The 19,697-nt window shown below is 37.9% G+C and overlaps 1 protein-coding gene across 2 annotated transcripts in view; it reads left to right on the top strand.

Moving 5' to 3' along the window:
• The window catches only part of B3GALNT2 (beta-1,3-N-acetylgalactosaminyltransferase 2), a 55,622-nt gene that overhangs the window by 8,234 nt on the left and 27,691 nt on the right, over positions 1-19,697 (top strand). For both annotated transcript variants that reach the window (XM_055308812.1, XM_055308811.1), the window contains exons 2-4: positions 1,962-2,109; positions 9,865-9,965; positions 13,013-13,206. In XM_055308812.1, the coding sequence (XP_055164787.1) occupies positions 1,962-2,109; positions 9,865-9,965; positions 13,013-13,206 (443 nt within the window). The remainder of the gene's footprint in view (positions 1-1,961; positions 2,110-9,864; positions 9,966-13,012; positions 13,207-19,697) is intronic.

Raw genomic sequence — 19,697 nt, 5'->3', positions numbered from 1 at the left:
CTCAGCGGGGAGTCTGCTTGCCCTTCTCTCTCCCTCTGCCTACTCATCTTACTTGTGCTCACTCTCTCTTTAAAGTAAATCTTAAAAAAAAAAAAGAAAGATAAAAGATAAATTCCTACCTTTAAATAAGAATCCATTTTAGTACAGGATTCATGGTAGGCTAAAATAACAAGTATCTCTACCTTGTTCAGATTTTTTTTTTTAAAGAAATATGTCTGTTTTGGAAAATAAGGTATCTATGCAAAAATTTCTATAGTCCTAGAATTGTTACAGTGTAATATTCTTTAGGTATCTTATTAGAAGAATCTGTCTCCCAGATTTTATTATTTTAATTGGCCCTTTGAAAAAATGTCAACATGTTTTTGTTGTCTTTTGGCTGAATATGTGGATCCTATGGCATATAAAAAACATTGCACTTAATGTAGTAAAGATCTCTGACCTTAAGTTATTTTTGGAAACATTTTGGATCCATTCCCATCATTGGAGAAAGAGGTGAAATGGGCCCCTCTTCAGAACTGTATATAAGCTTGTAGCTCTCCAGCTTTGAAACTGGTGGTAAAAAACAAAGTATCTTTCCCTTCTGTCTTCTAAGGACAATTTTTATTTAAATATAGTCCTGCCCATTAGCCCTTATGGCAGTAAAAAATGAGCCATTCACGTGATTTGTCACTTGATTTTTGGTGGGTTTTTGTTTTTGTTTTTGTTTGGCTTCCCTGGAAATGTCTCCCTCTTTCATTCTTTAGAATATTTAATAAATGACACAGGGTTTGCTGGCTGTAGAATTTATTGGTGTTAATGAGGGTGCTGGTGGATTCCAGCATAGTAGTCTTTCAGCTTTATTTCCCAAACTTACTAATTTTTTTTTTTTTTTGAGAGAGCAAGAGCCACAGTGAGGCAGGGCAGAAGGAGAGGGAGGAAGAGAATCCCAAGCAGGCTCCATGCCTAGCACAGAGCCCGATATGGGGCTTGATCTCATGACCTGAGTCAAAATCAAGAGTCAGATGCTCAACCCACTGAGCCACCCAGGTGCCCCCTAACTATCGTTAACTTAGGCCTTCACCTTTGAAAGCACATGTTTGTTGTGGTGGTTATAGTTTCTCTTGGTTGCCAGTGAGTGCCTGTTATTTTGGTTACCAAACCAGGAACTTTATAAACATTATCTCTTTTAGTTTTTACAACAACTGTATGAGAAGTGTTACTATACCCATTTGTAGTTAAGGAAACTAAGGCTCAAGAAGTTACATAACTTTTCAGAGTGGCTGCCTGGCTCAGTCAGTAGAGCCATGAGACTTTTTTTTTTTTTTTTTAAGATTTCATTTATTTATTTGATAGAGCATGCTCAAACAGGGATTAGAGGGAAAAACAGACTCCCCGCTGAGCAGGGAGCCTGACGCATAGCTCAATCCCAGGACCCCAGAATCAGGACCTGAGCCAAAGTCAGATGCCCAACCAGCTGAGCCACCCAGGCCCCTGAGCTTGAGATTCTTGATCTCAGGGTGGTGAGTTCAAGCTCCATGTTGGGGGTAGAGAGTACTTAAATTAAAAAAAAAAATCTTTAAAAAAAAAAAAGAAGTTAAATAACTTTTATCTTAAAAAGAAACAGGATTCTGCTCATGGCCTAACAGATTCATACTGCCTACTATTGCATGATTTATGCCACACTGCCTTTTCAAACTGATTTGCTTCATAAACATCTTGTTAGTTTTGAAGAATTCACGTACTTATGTAGAGCAGAAATATATACACATGTGGGGAAGACAAAAAGACTTTATGCCAAAAATGTTCGTAGTAGTTATCTAGGTGGTACGTCTATGGGTGATTTTTAAAATATTTTTTCCTTTGTATTTCTTTGTATTTTCTATACACATGAACATGTATTATTTAGTAATAAACATTTTTATGTTACATATAGAACAGTAATTGAGACATGACATTTCTAATTTATTGTTGCTTATTTCTAGATCAATTGGCCTTATTTCCTCCTTGGAAATCTAGTCACTATGATGTGGTAGTTGGTGTGTTGTCAGCTCGCAATAACCATGAACTTCGAAATGTGATAAGAAGCACCTGGCTGAAGCATTTAATACAACATCCATCATTAAGTCAACGGTAGGTTTTCTTAGTTGGCACCTTGCCTAATTTATTGAATAAGAGTTCTGAAAAACCTTTTTGGGGACAGAGATGTTAATTTAGGTAAGTGGCCTTTCTTACTGGGAGAAATGGCTATCTCATTTTTCTTCCCTTCCATGTAGTTGAGTCACAAAAGTAAATTTAACCAAGGTTCTTAGCCAAAAGATAGTTAGAGGTGAATATATTCATTGGTTAATATATTAGTATTTATAGATACCTGGTTTGTTTTGTTTTTGTTTTGATTTAGAATAGTAATTTTTTTGAGATAGAGAGCAAGAGTGAGCAGGGGGAGGGGCAAAGGGAGAGGGAGAGAGAATTTTTTTTTTAAGATTTAAAAAATTTTATTTATTCATGAGAGACACACAGAGAGATATCGAGAGAGAGAGAGGCAGAGACATAGGCAGAAGGAGAAGCAGGCTTCCATGCAGGGAGCCTGATGTGGGACTCAATCCTGGGGCTATGTCCTGAGCTGAAGGCAGACACTCAACCACTAAGCCACCCAGGCCTCCCAGGAGAGAGAATCTTAAGCAGGCTCTACGCCTAGTACAGAGCCTGGCACAAGGCTCAGTCCTATGACCCTGAGATCATGACCTGAGCCAAAGTCAAGAGTGGGATGCTTAACCAACTGAGCCACCTAGGCGCCCCTAGAATATGAATTCTTAAAATGTTCTATTCCAGAATAGTTGTCTGCTTAGAGATGTTTGTGTCAAAATAAGCTTTTCATTGACTTTACAGAGACACTGAATTATTTTTTTCTGTTTTTTTTTTTTTTTAAGATTTTATTTATTTATTCATGAGAGACACAGAGAGAGAGAGAGGCAGAGACGCAGGCAGAGGGAGAAGCAGGCTCCATGCAGGGAGCCCGATGTGGGACTCGATCCTGGGTCTCCAGGCTGCAGGCAGCGCTAAACCGCTGCACCACCGGGGCTGCCCTTTTTTTCTGTTCTGTAGTACTTTTTAATTGTGCAATCTGCAGTGTGTATAATATGCCATGCTCTTCCAGGTTGAGCTTGGTAGCATATCTCATGTTGATTGGTTAGGAGCCCAAGGCCTTAGTCTTCTCAGTGAGACCAGCCTCTAAAGATTATATAGTGAGGGGCTAGTGGAAGAGAAGCATGGGAGGTTGAACTTTTAGTTATGTGAAGATAGATACTCAGATGATGAGCAATTCTAGAAGGCCCTCTCAGGATTACATTAACTGGCACATTTGGAAGTGAGTAGCTATACAGTTGCAGAATTTTCTTGTCATCAGTAGTGATAGATTTCCTATCTTATTCATAGCGGCTTTCTTTCCTTTTCAAAATTTCTTTAGTTCATGATCTCGATAATAGTACCTATTACCAGCAAATGAAAGGCCTCAGACTCATCACTACTATCAGAACCTCCTCCAAAACCTGCACTTCCTAGGTAGTCTTTCCTGTCTCAGATAATAATGACCCCTTTCTACCAGTTGCTCAGACAGAAAACCCTGGTGGCTATGTTATGAGGGAGTAATCCCCCTTTTGGGTCCCTAAGGGTCACTCCAGCATGGCCACAGAAGTTACACTGGGAGAGGCCTATGAAATTAGATTGATTATACTCACAAGTCCTAGAAAGGGAGGAATGGTATGCCACACAGGGAGCGGCCAGACAGGAGGAGCGGCCAGGAAGCAGTCCCAACCAAGCAGGTGGGGCGCCATTGGCATGTGCCTTTACTGGGGGGTCATGGTGGACTATATAAGCAAAAGATGTGTGAGGATTTCATTGTTGTGTTAGAATGTCACTAGGTCAGTCAGGAGAAGGCAAGAGGGGGAATTGTGGCAAGGACCAGCCTTATCACTAGCATATCAGGTCACCTGGAGAGGACGCTCGTAGGCTGTTTGTGAGGATGTTAAGGTATCAGTAAAATAGGAAGTTTTAAAGAATTATAATACATTGTTATCTTGATTTCTTCTTTCTCCCACATGCCACATCCAACCAATCAGCATATTTTCTTGGTGCTACCTTTGTATTATATCCAGAATCTAGCCACTCACCACCTTTACCACTACTATCAAAACCACCACCCTCTCCCCATTAGGCCACATTACCTCTCACCTTGATTCTTGCAGAAGCCTCTCTCTGGATTTCCTGCTTCTACCTTTGTTTCTCTGTATTCTATTTTCCATATAGCAGCCAGAGTGCTTCTTTTAAAAATCACTCTAATTTGGGGCGCCTGGGTAGCTCAGTGGTTAAATGTCTGCCTTTAGCTCAGAGCGTGATCCTGGAGTTCCGGGATCAAGTCCCACATTGGGCTCCCTGCGGGAAGCCTGCTTCTCCCTCTGCCTATGTCTCTGCCTCTCTCTGTGTGTCTCTCGTGAATAAATAAATAAATTTTTTTTTGAAAATAAAATTACTCAAATTTTGTCAATTTTCTGCTCATACCTTTCCATTGACCTCTCTTTTGCTCAGAGTGAAATACCAAGTCTTTACTATGGTCTTATACCTTAGCTACATCTGTTTCCCCTACATGGGCAACCATCACTGTGCTACACTAAATGCGCTTCTGCCTCAGGGCCTTTGTACTTACTGTCTCCCCTGTCTTTATCACTCTTCCACTGGATATCCTCATGGTTCACAGTCTCACATTTTTCAGGTCTCTGTTTAGATGTCACCTTAGCAGGAAGCAGCCCCATATTAAATAGCACATAACCCCTTTTCCCTCTCTATCTTCCCTGTTTGCCTTTATTTTTCTTTATACTACTTACCACCAATTAGCATGTTTTTTATATTTGGTGGCTTCATATTTATAAGTTGTTTTCTTTTCCCACTAGAGTATAATTTCATGAGCATAGGGACTTTAACTTTTTTTAAAGATTTTATTTTGAGAGAGCATGCATGAGCTGGGGAGAGGGGCTGAGGAAAAGAGAATCTTAAGCAGGCTCCAAGCCCAGTGTGGAGCCCAACACCAGGCTTAATCCCATGACCCTGAGATCATGACCTGAACCAAAATCAAGAGTTGAATGCTCAACTGACTGAGCCACCCAGGGTAAGGCACTCAGTGACTATTGAGGGAATAACTCAGAACTAAACGTAATGAGGAAAATTAACATTCAGATAGTCACCAGTAATTTATTTGCCATCATAGCATTCCTGCTTTAAATTTAGTGAGCTTGGTGATTTGTTTTGTAAAAATGATGGTGTATTTGTATAGCAATAGATATTACTCAAAAACTTCTTCCTAGGTCAGAGTAATTTTATGGATCTAGTAAGAGTATTTAAGAAGAATTAAAAAAAAACTAATTTGGTAAATATCTGCAATAATTTAATTAGCAGACTTATTCATTTCTGTTTATACTTTTATTCTAAATGCTAGTTGCTTATGAATGGTATTCTGCTTTAATTGGCCATTAATAAAGTGTTTGCATTTCTGTGGCTGTGATTTACTTTCAAATCTGGTATTCCATTGTATCCATATATATTTCTAGGACCATTTTTTTTTTTTCTAGGACCATTTTTAATTAAAAGCCTTTGTAGTAAAAGAAATGAGATCTCAATTTCACAAGTATCTATTAGATAGATACAATTGACAAAAGAGTACAGTTGGGACATAAATGTTTCCTTTAAGTTAAAGAGTTAAACTAAAGTGACAACTGAGGATGCCTGGGTTGAGTGGCTGCCTTCAAGCTCAGATCATGATCCCAGGGTCCTGGGATTGAGTCCCCATTGGGCTCCCTGCTCAGGAGGGAGCCTGCTCTCCCTCTTCCTCTGCCTGCCACTCCCCAGTGTTCTCTCTCTCTCTCTTTCTCTCTGTCAAATAAATAAAACCTTTCAAAAAATAAAGTGACTACTGAGGTATGTGCCAGAACTTTACTTAGTCAATAAAGTCAGTGACTTCTTTGTTGAATTAGGTAATAGGTTTTCTACTATTCACAATGGAATGGCTATAGACACATCACTTTTTTCTTTTAATTTTTATTTATTCATTTTTAATTCAAGTATAATTAGCATTCAGTGTTATGTTAGTTTCAGGTGTACAATATAGTGATCCAACAATTGTATATATTACTCAGTGCTCATCAAGATAAGTATATTCTTAATCCCCTTTACCTGTTTCACTTGCCCCTCCCCCCCCAAACCTCGCCTCTGGCAACCACCGTTTCTTTATATTTAAGAGTCTATTTTTTGGTTTATCTCATTTTTTTTCTTTGTTTATTGTTTTGTTTCTTAAATTCCACATATAAGTGAAATTATGTGGTATTTGTCTTTCTCTGACTTATTTTCCTTAGCATTATACTTTCTAGATCCATCCATGTTGTTGCAAATGGCAAGAGTTCATTGTTTATGGATGAATAATATTCCATTGGGGATCTCTGGGTGGCGCAGCGGTTTGGCCCCTGCCTTTGGCCCAGGGCGCGATCCTGAAGACCCGGGATCGAATACCACATCGGGCTCCATGTTTGTTTCTTAAATTCCACATATAAGTGAAATTATGTGGTATTTGTCTTTCTCTGACTTATTTTCCTTAGCATTATACTTTCTAGATCCATCCATGTTGTTGCAAATGGCAAGAGTTCATTGTTTATGGATGAATAATATTCCATTGGGGATCTCTGGGTGGCGCAGCGGTTTGGCGCCTGCCTTTGGCCCAGGGCGCGATCCTGAAGACCCGGGATCGAATACCACATCGGGCTCCTGGTGCATGGAGCCTGCTTCTCCCTCTGCCTGTGTCTCTGCCTCTCTCTCTCTCTGTGTGACTATCATAAATAAATAAAAATTAAAAAAAAATTCCATTGTATACACATACTACATCTTCATCTATTGATGGACACTTGGGTTGCTTCCATATCTACTGTATGGAATGCTACTATAAACAATGCTGTGATAGATAGATAGGTACTTATCTATCTTATATATCTAAATTAGTGTTTTCATTTTTGGGGGCTAAATACCCAATAGTGGAATTACTGGATCATATGCTAATTCTATTTTTAATTTTTTGAGGACCCTTCATACTCTTTTCCACAGTGGTTACAACAGTTTGATTCCCACCAACAGTGCACAAGAGTACCCTTCTCTACACATACTTACCAAGGCTTGTTATTTCTTGTCTGTTTTATATTAGCCATTCTAACAGATATTATCTCATTATGGTTTTGATTTGGTTTTTCCTGATGATGAGTGATGTTGAACACTATTTCGTCTGTCGGCCATCTGGATGTCTTCTTTGGAAAAATGTCTATTCATGTATTCTGCCCATTTTTTAGTTGGATTATTTGATTTTTTGGTGTTGAGTTCTTTATATATTTTGGGTATTATATCCTTATCAGATGTCTTTGGAAATATCTTCTCCCATTCTGTAGGTTGCTTTTTAGTTTTATTGATAGTTTCTTTTGCTGTGTGGAAGGTCTTTATTTTGATGTAGTCCCAGTAGTTTAATTTTGCTTCTGTTTTCCTTGCCTGAGGAGACATATCTAGAAAAATGTTTCTATAGCTGATGTCAGAGAAATTATTGCTTATGTTCACTTCTAGGAGTTTTATGGATTTAGGTCTCACATTTAGGTCTTTAGTCTATTTTGAGTTTATTTTTGTGTATGGTGTAAGAGCATGGTCCCATTTCATTGTTTTGCAGGTAGCTGTCCAGTTTCTCAACACTCTTTGTTGAAGAGACTATCTTTTTCCCATTGGATATCCTTGCCTCCATTGTCATAGATTAATTGACTATATAATTGTGGGTTTATCTCTGGGCTCTCTATTCTGTTCCATTGATTTATGCAGACACATCACATTTTTAAGTTTAATTTGCATTAACTTTTCCTCCAACATTTGCTTTTTTTCCCTCCATCACTTAAGGTTAACAAAACAATAAATAAAACCCTTATTTTTAGTGTTTGCCAGTTTCCATGGTGGAAGTATTCCCTCCATGACCAACTTCAACCAACGAATACCATATCTCTGAATACAGACTCAGGAAAAATATGCAGTAGCACACCATTTTATTTTCACCACACAGATGTAATAGGTAAACATAACCTCAAGAGCATAGATAATAGAGAAATGAGAAATGATTAATTTGAATATTTTCTTTGTTTTTAATGTTTATGTAATTTAATAAAGGCTATTCTTAATAACCAGGCTCCAGAATTCTTGAAAATTTAGCAGTTGGCTCTCACAGGCCAGTAGGAGCTGGGTCCAGCACATGACTGTCATCTGTGGGCTGTCCAGGAAAAGATGTTCAATGAATATATGGATCTTTTACTTAGAAGATGGGTCCAAACTAGAGATGCTAATTCAGGAATCCTTCCCAAGCTAGGTGAAGCCTTGAGAATAAATATTGTCGGGAGAGCAGGCAAAAAGAGTGAGAAGAGGCCCAAGGACAAAGCCCTGCTTTAAAATCTATCCTAATGGACAGACTTGGTAGGTGACTGAGCAGCCCACATAATGGAGGGAAAAGAACACCATAAAGAGACTACTATCGAACCACAAATTGAAGGCTTGAAAAGTCCGTTGAGTTAGCAGCAAATCAGTAGTTACATTGGTGGTAAACATTTCAGTATAAGTGGTGGGTATTAAGCTGAAGTCTCTGTTTTATAAAATGAGTGGGAGATGAGAATCTACAGCCTGCAATTTTAGTTAATTCCTTTGTAGGACTTCACTGTAAAGGAAAGAGGATGGTAGGTAAATAGAAATTAGGATCAGGGGGTAGCCCGGGTGGCTCAGCAGTTTAGCGCTGCCTTCAGTCCAGGCTGTGATACTGGAGACCCGGGATCAAGTCCCACATTGGGCTCCCTGCATGGAGCCTGCTTCTCCTTCTCCCTGTGTGTGTGTCTCTCTCTCTCTTTTCTGTGTTTCTCATGAATAAATAAAAAAAATCTTTAAAAAGAAAAAAATTAGGATCAGGACTCATCGTATTTATAAAGTGTAGGAAAGGAGCCACAGGTTGCAGGTAAGATATAGGAGAGGAGACCATCTCCTCTTGCTTGGGAAGACTAATCTGGAGTAAAAGGAATACCTTCTAAAATAGAAGAAAGCAGGGCAGCCTCGGTGGTGCAGCGGTTTGGAACCCCCTGCAGCGTGGGGTGTGATCCTGGAGACCCGGGATCGAGTCCCACATTGGGCTCCCTGTGTGGAGCCTGCTTCTCCCTCTGCCTGTGTCTCTGCCTCTCTCTCTCTGTGTGTCTATGAATAAATAAATAAAATCTTAAAAAAATAAAATAAAATAGAAGAAAGGAAATAAGATTGCAGATACAGATATGTTTTTAGGTCAGGGCATGAGAAACTGACTTTACTGTAATTTGCTTTTAACAAAAAGCATTTGCTGGTAGCCAGGCCAAACATATTCATGCTCACTTTATTTTTTTTCAAGATTTTATTTAAAAAAAAAAGATTTTATTTATTTATTCATAACAGAGAGAGAGAGAGAGGCAGAGACATAGGCCCAGGAAGAAGCAGGCTCCTCATGGGGAGTCTGATGCAGGACTCAGTCCCAGGACTGTGGGATCACACCCTGAGCCAAAGGCAGGATGCTTGACCACTGAGCCACCCAGGTGCCCCCATACTCACTTTAACGTATATACAGTAGAGGGCTTACACATAAGTCACTTGGTGATTGGCAACTTTTGGTTCGCTTGTTCCTCTTTTGCCAGACTAGAAAAATAAAGTTAGAATTAATCCTCATGAACACTTGAGTCTCCAAAGCTTTGAAATGGGCATGAGGAAACATTCATGTGCAAAGTGAAAATCAGTATCTGATGTTAATGCCAACACATCTCTCAGTGTGCTTGTGAAGTTCATAATAGGTGCTCATGGCTGTGAAGTGCCTGTGGAAGACAGGGAAGATCCTTATTCCTGCAGACTGCTCAACATCACAAATCCAGGTGAGTCGTCTCTTTCACCAGCCCTGTGACTCTACGTACAAATTTGATGTTGAGGAGAAGTTGCTAAACTGACTAGTCTTGGTGATCTGTTTTTAGTGGACTCAGATTGAGCTTTTATCAAAATGTATCTTTCATCCTTTTTGACAGATCAAGTGATCACTAGCTATCTGTGAGGAGTCTTTAATAGATAGATATAATTTCAGGGTCTAGGAGAGTTTGCCTTTTCAGTATGATTCAGATTCATCTGGAGATTGCTTACATATAGATAAATCCTAAATAACTGAGTTTTGAACTTTGAGATAACTGCTGATTTCACCATCTTGTCAATTTATTGTAAACCTGGTATGAATACTGTGAGGCACCTTTCTCTTAGAATTATTGCCTGTAAGCTTCTGCGAAAGAAACAAATAGTAAAAGATTTTAAATATGGGTAATATTTTGTATTCCTTAAAGATTTGTGGGAGTTCTGATGATAAAGAAAGATGGTCCTAATCAAGTTCCATCTTCCTTTACCAGCATTTCATTTTGTGTTCAGCTATGGTTCTTTTTTTTTTTTAATAAATTTATTTTTTACTGGTGTTCAATTTGCCAACATACAGAATAACACCCAGTGCTCATCCCATCAAGTGCCCCCCTCAGTGCCCGTCACCCATTCACCCCCATCCCCCACCCTCTGGCTATGGTTCTGAGGAAGACTAAACTTTTCAAAGTCGTAAATGTGCTGATTATGACTTCTGGTATGTTAAGATTTGTCAGACCCTTTTAATTGTATACACCTCACTCTTACAGGCAACATTAGTGTTGTCATTGAGAGTGTGGGCCTTGGAGTTAGCCTTCCATGGCTTTAAATCTCGGCTCTGACTTTCCCAGCTGTGTGACCTTTGATCAGTTATTTACCTCCTTTATGCTTCTGTTTCATCATCTATAAACTGAGGATAAAAAGTACCCCATAGGGGTTGACAGGATGAAAAAACAGGGGATGAGCCTGTTTGACAGGTGAAAAAACAGGATGAGCCACCCAGGGATCCCTATTCAGTCAGCTTTTTAAATAAATTGCACAATATTTTCAGGTCTGTATTGTGTAAAGCAGAGGTTTCTTATGATCTTCTAACATTATAAGTAAAATTTCATGTGTTATTGTTTCTCTGAGGAGAATGTCCGTTAGCTTGCACTGGAGTCCCAGAGGGACCATGAACCTAATAAAATGTTGTATTACTGATTATGTAAGAATAATAAGCTTGAACAAATTACATTTGAAGGGATCCCTGGGTGGCTCAGCGGTTTGGCGCCTGCCTTTGGCCCAGGGCGTGATCCTGGAGTCCCGGGATCGGGTCCCACGTCGGGCTCCCAGCATGGAGCCTGCTTCTCCCTCCTCCTGTGTCTCTGCCTCTCTCTCTCTTTCTCTCTCTCTCTATCATAAATAAATAAATCTTTAAAAAAAAAACAAATTACATTTGAAACCCAGATCAAATTTTTAAAAACCTCACCTTAAATTAACCAGACTTTTATTATTTTAAGCATTACTGTTCATTAATACTAAAGGAGTGGAGTTGTTAATTAATAGAAAATTTTCATATATGTAACACCTAGGTTATAACATTTTTAAAATAGGTGTAACTAAATTTATTTTGAACCTATTGAAGTTCAAGGTACATTTGTTTTAAACAGATACGTAGTTAGGCTATAGTGTGCTTAACCTGTTAGCCTTTAACCCATGCATATACTTTGAATATTTTACATTTACTGAGTATATTAAAAAAATCTTTTGATGTCACCCAGTTTATTTGGAGTCCAGCAGTGCTTGCCCAGCCCATCACAAAATGTTTATCATCCTCCTTTCCACTCCTGCTAATGTAGGTAACTGGGTAGGCTCATCAGTTCCAGTTAGGCACATTTTATTGAGCATCTATCTACTGAGTGTAAAATAGCACTTTAGGAATTTTCAGGTAGGGATCCAAAGGATCCAGTGGGGTGAGGGAAGAAAACAGAATTTCTGTTTATCTGAAAATAAAACAATGAAATCTTCATAAAGACTGAATATCTTGGTAACAATAATGTATGTGTATATTTTGTAAATACTCTATACTAAAGTGTGTAGAAATGTGCTTGATGGGGTTGTGTGAGCAGCAAAATTAGAAAACCACAGCTTGAAAAGATATAAAGAACGTTAAAATCTTTTAGAATAGGTTTTTATATTATTTCATAAAGTGGCTCTGATACTCTCAGCCATGTTAACTGCTTCATGTAATCAGTCCTGATTCATTTCTGGTAATTGAAAACATTATTTGCAAAAGACTATTTTTGGGTTTGATTTAAACAGCTGAGGGGAAGGGGAAAAAGCATGCAGTTTGAAGTGCATAAACCTGGGGTTGATTCCTGGCTCTGCCACTTTCTATGACCTTGGGCGAGTTACTTAACATCTCCAGGCCTCAGTATCATAATCCATAATGCCAGATAATGCCATGACCACACAGTGTAGTTGTGAAGATGTAAATGTGATGGGGCATGGCACACAGTATGTGGTCAGAAATGCTACTGTGTTTGATGTGCTTCTCTTATCAGTATTATATAGTTTTTCAGTGTTACTGGAAGTGATTTCAAGGACTTTTGTGATGTGACATCACAAGTATCTTAGATTGCCCAACAAGAAGTAGAATATTGGAATTTGCAGAGCCAAGACTAAATTTTCTCATTATTTTTGACTGCATTAGGTACTGTTTGCTTTTTTTTTAAATGATTTTATTTATTAGTTACTTTTTAATATCCCTGTTAATTGAACCTTTCCTAATAGATGCCTTTGGTAATATTCCTCTATGGCATTTAGAGATGTATATCCACACATGTATATATACAAAAACTTATAAAGTAGTTCTGATAATTAAATATTTTACCTATATGTGGCTAAAAACTTCATTCTTAAATTTCAAAATAATTTTTTTTTCCTAGAAGCAGCCGCATTCCTGAATTGTTTTTAATTCCTGCCATTTGTGAAATAATTAGAAGATTATATTTGTTATGTAAAACTCCTTTTCTGATTATTTCCTTAGTTTTGAACCAGGAGATTGAGGCATTCAGTCTTTCTGAAGACACTTCATCAGGGATTTCTGAGGACCAAGTTGTCAGCGTGAGCTTCCGAGTTCTCTACCCAATTGTCATCACCAGTCTTGGGGTGTTTTATGATGCCAATGATGTGGGTTTCCAGAGAAACATCACAGTCAAACTTTATCAGGCAGAACAGGAGGTATGCACTGTTTTGTATAAGGTTTTCCCCACTTTTCTTCTTAAAAAATACTAGCTTTATCCTCATGGCATATAGCAGGTTGGAAGTCTATATAATTATATCTAGTTGGAAGAATTCCACTTTTCTTCCCTTACTGATTGGATACACTATAACATAATATATTAATATGCTGGTCTGGGAAGAGAATACCAATGAATGGTAAATGTGTTGTATCTAGAAAAGAAGAAATTGGACCAGATTAGAAATTTCCAACCTAACATCCCCTAAAGCCTAAGGAATTACAAAAGTTGATAATGAATGTAAGAGCTTTGGGACTCTAAGGTGTGAGTTTTATTGTCTCTTTGTTCCAACCCTGAAAGTCTATCACTATAATACAAGGCTAACAGCTGCTTCAAATCTCTTTTCTAATAAGGATGTAGAGGGAATGAACATTTAAAACAACTGGGGTTACTCTGTTCCTGGTATGTACAGAAATCTGATTTCTTCACAGGGTACATCTGAAGAAGTGTATTAGGAAGGAATTGTATTTGAAAAGATCCTTTCAAATCCTTTTTGTAGAAATCTTCGAGGAATTATACAGTGAACACCCATATATCCACCTAACTTCTATAGTAGTTAATTAACATTTTGTTATATTTGCTTTATCATATATGTAGTTGTTCAGTGATCTTTTTATTTTTCCTGGCTGTATTTCAGAGTCAGTTTCAGGTATCAGTACACTTTGACCCTAAACACTTCAGCATTCATATCATTAGCTAGATTTTTTTTTCATTAATTAGACTTTAATATTTGTTGTTTTTTTAAATTTCATGCACAGTAAAATGTACAGTTTTGTATTTATTTTCTAAGTTTTTATTTATCTAAGTAATCTCTATACCCAACATGAGGCTTAAACTCCATGATTCACCTGTTCTTCCAACTAAGCCAGCTAGCTGCCTCTTAGTTTAAACTGCATAACCCAAGCTCCTATCCCCCCCCCGTCACACTTCCTAGAGACAGCCACCTTTTTTTTTTTTTACCTTTTTTTTCCTGTTACCGTAGACTAGTTTTGCTTGTTGTGGGATTTCATATGTAAATAGAATCATAAAGTACTCTCCTGTGTAAGATTTCTGTGTTTTTATAAAGCATCCATGTTCTTGTATGTATTCATGAATTTTCCCTTTTCTGTTAACTTTTTTTTTTTTTTTTAAACATAAGCTCTGTGCCGTATATGGGGCTTGACCTCACAATTCTGCCAATGGAGCCAGCCAGGTGCCCCATCACCTTTCTTTTTTTTTTAGTTGCTAAGTCATATTCCAGCACTATGTTTATTTGTTCTATTGCTGGGCATATAGAATGTTTTCAGGGTTGCTCTTACTCTGTTAATGGGATGAATAACATTTGTTGATTTTGAAATGTTAAACCAGTCTCCTATTCCTCTTGGTCATGGTGTATTATTTTATATATATATATAATAATACATATATATAAAATTATATGTGTGTGTGTGTGTGTGTGTGTGTGTATATATATCTGGACCTTGAGAGCTTGTTTGGAGGTTCTAGCAGGGGAGCGCAGCTACTTGTATACCCTTGACCGAAGAACAGTCCTCCTCTATCGGGGATGGTCGTCCTCTTCGACCGAGCGCGCAGCTTCGGGAGGGACGCACATGGAGCGGTGAGGGAGGAAGGGGACACCCGCCTAGTCAGCCAGATCAGCCGAATCAACCCTGGCAATCAATGGGGTGACAGATGTCGCAGCCAGATCGCCCTCACATCCTATATATATATATCTGGAAGTTGTGTTTCCTGGGGACAGGCATATAGTTGGGTCTTCCTTTTGATTCAGTCTGAGAATTTCTACCTTTTATAGAGTGTTTATCCATTTACATTTTTTAAAGATTTTTTAATTTATATATTCATGATAGAGAGAGAAAGGGGGAGAGAGAGAGAGAGAGAGAGAGAGGCGCAGAGATACAGGCATTGGGAGAAGCAGGCTCCATGCCAGGAGCCCGAAGTGGGATTCGATCCCGGGACTCCAGGACCACACCCTGGCCCAAAGGCAGGTGCTAAACCGCTGAGCCACCCAGGGATCCCCTATCCATTTACATTTAATGCAATTATTGAAGTGGTTGGATTTCCATTTTTCATTTTGCTATTTGTTTTCTATTCTACCATTTTCTGTTTCTCTGTTCCTCTTTTCCTGCCTTCTTTGGGTTTGAGTATTTTTTAGAATTTCAATTTAATTTTTCTGTTGTCCTTTCATCCACAGCTCTTTGCATTACTCTTTTTGTGTATGATTGACAGAAAGATTACAGTAGACATCCTAAACTTGTCATTTTTCCTAAAACTAATGTTGTACCCTTTCATGTAGAATATAAGAACAGTACAGTGTTACAACTTCTGCTTTAAAACAGTTAAATGTATATTGAAGTAAATTAGAGAAAAAAAATCATCCTTTATATTTGCCCACATATTTACTATTTCTGGTGCTCTTCATTCCTTCCTGAATATTGTGAATGTGCAAGTTTATTGGTAATTCATTTGATTAGTTTTCATGTTTCTGAAAATATTTATGTTTTGCCTTTATTTGCCCCCTCCCCCATTTTCTTGTGGAATATTTTCTGGATATAGAAATTCTGAGTTGACTTCTTTTCAGTATTTCAATATTTTATGGCCTCCATTGTTTGTGGTGAGAAGCCAACTATCCTTTGTATTATTGTTCCCATATATGATATATGTAATTGGTTTTTTGTCTGTTTCTCCTGGCTGCTTTTAACAATTTCTTTTTATATTTGGTTTTAAGTAGTTTAATTGTGTTGTATCTTGCTGTGGTTTTTTTCTTTGTGTCTGTGCTACTCAGATTTGCCAACTTTTTTCGATCTGTAAATTTGTCTTTCACCAAATTTGGGAAACTTTCAGCTATTATTTCTTGAAAAAATTTTGCTCAGCCCCATTTTATGCACTCATTCTGGGATTCCAATTATATGCATGTTAGACCTTTTGCCCTTGTTCCACAGATCATGAGACTGTGTCTATTTTTTTGAATGTTTTTTCAGATTCAATAATTTCTGTCAGTCTATATGCGCATTGACTGACTCTTCTACTACAAATCTGCTATTAAACCTCACCAGTGAATGCATTTTATTTATTTATTTTTTACTATTTTTAAAAAAGATTTTATTTACTCACTTGAGACAGAGAGCATGAGCAGGGGCAGAGGGAGAAGCAGACACCTTGCTAATAAGCTGGGAGCCCAACATGGGGCTCAATCCCGGGATCCAGAGATCATGACCTGAGCTGAAGGCAGATGGTTAACCATCTGAGCCACTCAGGCTCCCTGAATGCATTTTAGGTATTGTACTAATACCTACTTTAGGTATTGTACTAATTATAGAATGTCCCTTTTATTCTCTTTTGTAGTTTTATTTCTCAAAAATTTCCCGTGTTCATTTATTTTGAACATATTTTCTTTACAGCTTTGACCTTAGGTACAATAATGGCTTTAAAATCCTCTCTGTTATTCTGATATTTGAATCACGTTAAGGTCTGTCTTAATTGATTATCATCTTTTCTCTTGAGTATGGATTACATTTTCCTGGTTTGTCTTATATCAAGTAATTTTGGATTGTATCCTAGATATTGTGAATAATTCATTGCAGGATCTCTGGATCCTATTATATTCCTTCAAGAGTTTTGATTTTTTTGTTTTGTTTTGTTTTGTTTTAGCAGGCAGTTAAATTGGCTAACAGAGAGAGAGAGAGAGAGAGAGAGAGAGAGAGCGAGGGAGCGTACCCATGAGCAGGGGGTGGGGGAAGGCGGGGAGAAGGAGAAGGAATTGCAGGCAGACTCCCCCGCTAAGTGTGGAGCCTGACTCAGGGCTCAATCTCACCACCCTGAGATCATGACCTGAGCCAAAGTCAAGAGTTGGACACTTAACTGACTGAGCCCCCCCAGTGCCCCTGGCTAACAGAGACTTTAGACGCTGCTGTCGCAGTGGGCAGCAGTTGAAATCTCTGTTCAGCTCTTTGGAACTTTGATGGGCTACTCGAATTCTGCTTTGGATGTAGATTTTGTCAGCCTGATTTGGGCAGAATTGATGTAAAGAATGTAGGACCTCCTCTCTCTGACCCTGTCCTTTTTGGGGATTTTCTTCATTGTTTAGTGGATGTGTTTGCCCCAACTCTGTCTTTTGATTTTTATTTTTTTCAACTAGAATGATGACAGTTGTTAATTAAAATTTCTAGTTGCCCGCTCAGGTTGTTCTTTCAATTTAAAAAACGGGGGGGAAAGCACAGCAACTTTTTCTTCTTCCTGGTATTGGTTTTTCCTCCAGTTTTGGCCTGTTTATTCACATTCCGGTGTCTTCAAATCATTTTTTTTCTGTTTTGTTCAAAGTTCATAATTGCTACCTGCAGAATAATTGTTGTCTATAAAAGAAGTCAGTTTTTTTAGACATCATGAAAAATATTTTTATATCATTGCGAATGGTGTTAGTAACAGTGTTAGAGAGTAACTAGTAAATAAGCAAACCAATTTAAGACTATGGTTGAGCATCTGCCTTCAACTCAGGGCATGATCCCAGAATCTGGGATCGAGTCCTGCATTGGGCTCCCTCAGGGAGCCTGCTTTTCCTTCTGCCTGTGTCTCTGCCTCTCTCTCTCTGTGTCTCTCATGAAGAAATGGATATATCTTAAAAAAAAAAAAAAAAAAGTCTGTGACTGTGCTTAATGACATGAATTAGGCAGGAAGGACAGATTCTAGTAGTGATTCCAGCTATTATGATTACATTTGAGAGAGTTTATCAAAAGACTCAAGTACTGGAGTTTATGTATTATGGTTAAAGGTTTTGACACCGAAGCTCAAATAGGTAACTAAAATAGCAGTACTCTGAGTTCCACTGTTCTCATCTAGAAATTAGGATTACTCTTGAATCTTTTTGATCCATTTAACTGTTATAGTATATGTAGTCTTTTTTTTTCAACTATGCATGTTTGAGTTATCAATGAAGAAGTTTGGCACAGACAATATTTTGATCATGTTAATTTATCTTTTAGTTGCCATATTTTTAGTGAGGAAGTTAATCTTTGTCTGCAAGGAAGGCCAGTCTAAGGTCGATGCCATTAGGTTCACAATGCAAAAGGTATTACTACTATATGGCCAAGAACTGCTGTTAATGAAAGAAATACACATAATCCACTAAAACCCCCTTAATCCTAAACCTCTATGTTATCTTCATTGCTTTAACAGAAGTTTCTCCTGTAGTAAGTTGGCATATAAGAGTAGGCATGAGAAGTAGGAAATGTTCTTGCCAAAACAAACTGGGAAGGACTCAAAGAAAACAGTGTAGGTGTACCTCGGAGATACCGTGGGTTTACTTTCAGACCACTGCAATAAAGCAAATGTCACAGGAAAGCAAGTCAAGTGAACTTTCTGGTTTCTCAGTGCATTTGACAGTTACGTTTATACTTATGCTGTCATTTATTATACATGCCATAGTATTAATAGTATTAAGCATGCAAATGTCGAAAAAACAATGTACATACCTTAATTTAAAAATACTTTATTACTAAAAAATGCTAACTATCATCTGAGCTTTCAGTGAGTCATTTTTTTTTTGTTGTTGTTGTTTTTTTTTTGCTGGTGGAGAGCCTTGCCTAGATGTCAATGGCTGCTGACTGACCAGGGTGGCAGCTGCTGAAAGCTGGGGTAGCTGGAGCCATTTCTTAAAATAAGACAACAGTGAAGTTTGCCTCACTGACTGACTCTTCCTTTCACAAACAATTTCTCTGTAGCATATGATGCTATTTGATTGCATTTTAACCAAAGTAGAACTTCTTTCAGAATTAGAGTCAGTCTTTTCAAACCCTGCCACTGCTTTATCAACTACATTTATGTAATATTCTAAATCTTTTTTTATTTCAGCAATTTCACAGCATCTTCACCTGGAGTAGATTCCATCTCCAGAAACCATTTTGCTTACTCATCCATAAGAAGCAACTCCTCATCCATTAAAGTTTGATCATGAGATTGCAGCCATTCAGTCTCATCCTCAGATTCTAATTCTAGTTTTGTTTTTTTTTTTTGCCATTTCCACCACATCTACAGTGACTTAAACCTGTCAGAATCTGCCATGAGGGTTGGAATCAACTTCTTCCAAATTCCTGTTAATGTTGATATTTTAACTCTTTCCATGAATCACAAATGTTCTTAACAGCACCTAGAATGGTGAATCCTTTCCAGAAGGTTTTTAGTTTACTTTGCCCAGATCCATCAGAGGAGTCTATGACAGTCTTATAAAATGTATTTCTTAAATAAGACTTGAAAGTCAAAATTACTCCTTGATCTGTGGGCTACAGAATGGTTGCTATGTTAGCAGGCATGAAAACGTTAGTCTGGTACATCTCTGTCAGGCTCTTGTGTGACCGGGTGTATTATCAATGAGCAGTAATATTTTTAAAGAATTTTTTTTTTTGAGTAGTAGTCTCAGCACTGGGTTTAAATTACTCAGTA

This window comes from Nyctereutes procyonoides, unplaced genomic scaffold (genome assembly GCF_905146905.1).
Source record: "Nyctereutes procyonoides isolate TBG_1078 unplaced genomic scaffold, NYPRO_anot_genome, whole genome shotgun sequence".
NCBI classification, from domain to species: Eukaryota; Metazoa; Chordata; class Mammalia; order Carnivora; family Canidae; genus Nyctereutes; species Nyctereutes procyonoides.
Note: the sequence above shows the minus strand (reverse complement) of the source record. Positions and strands in the feature narration are given on the sequence as shown.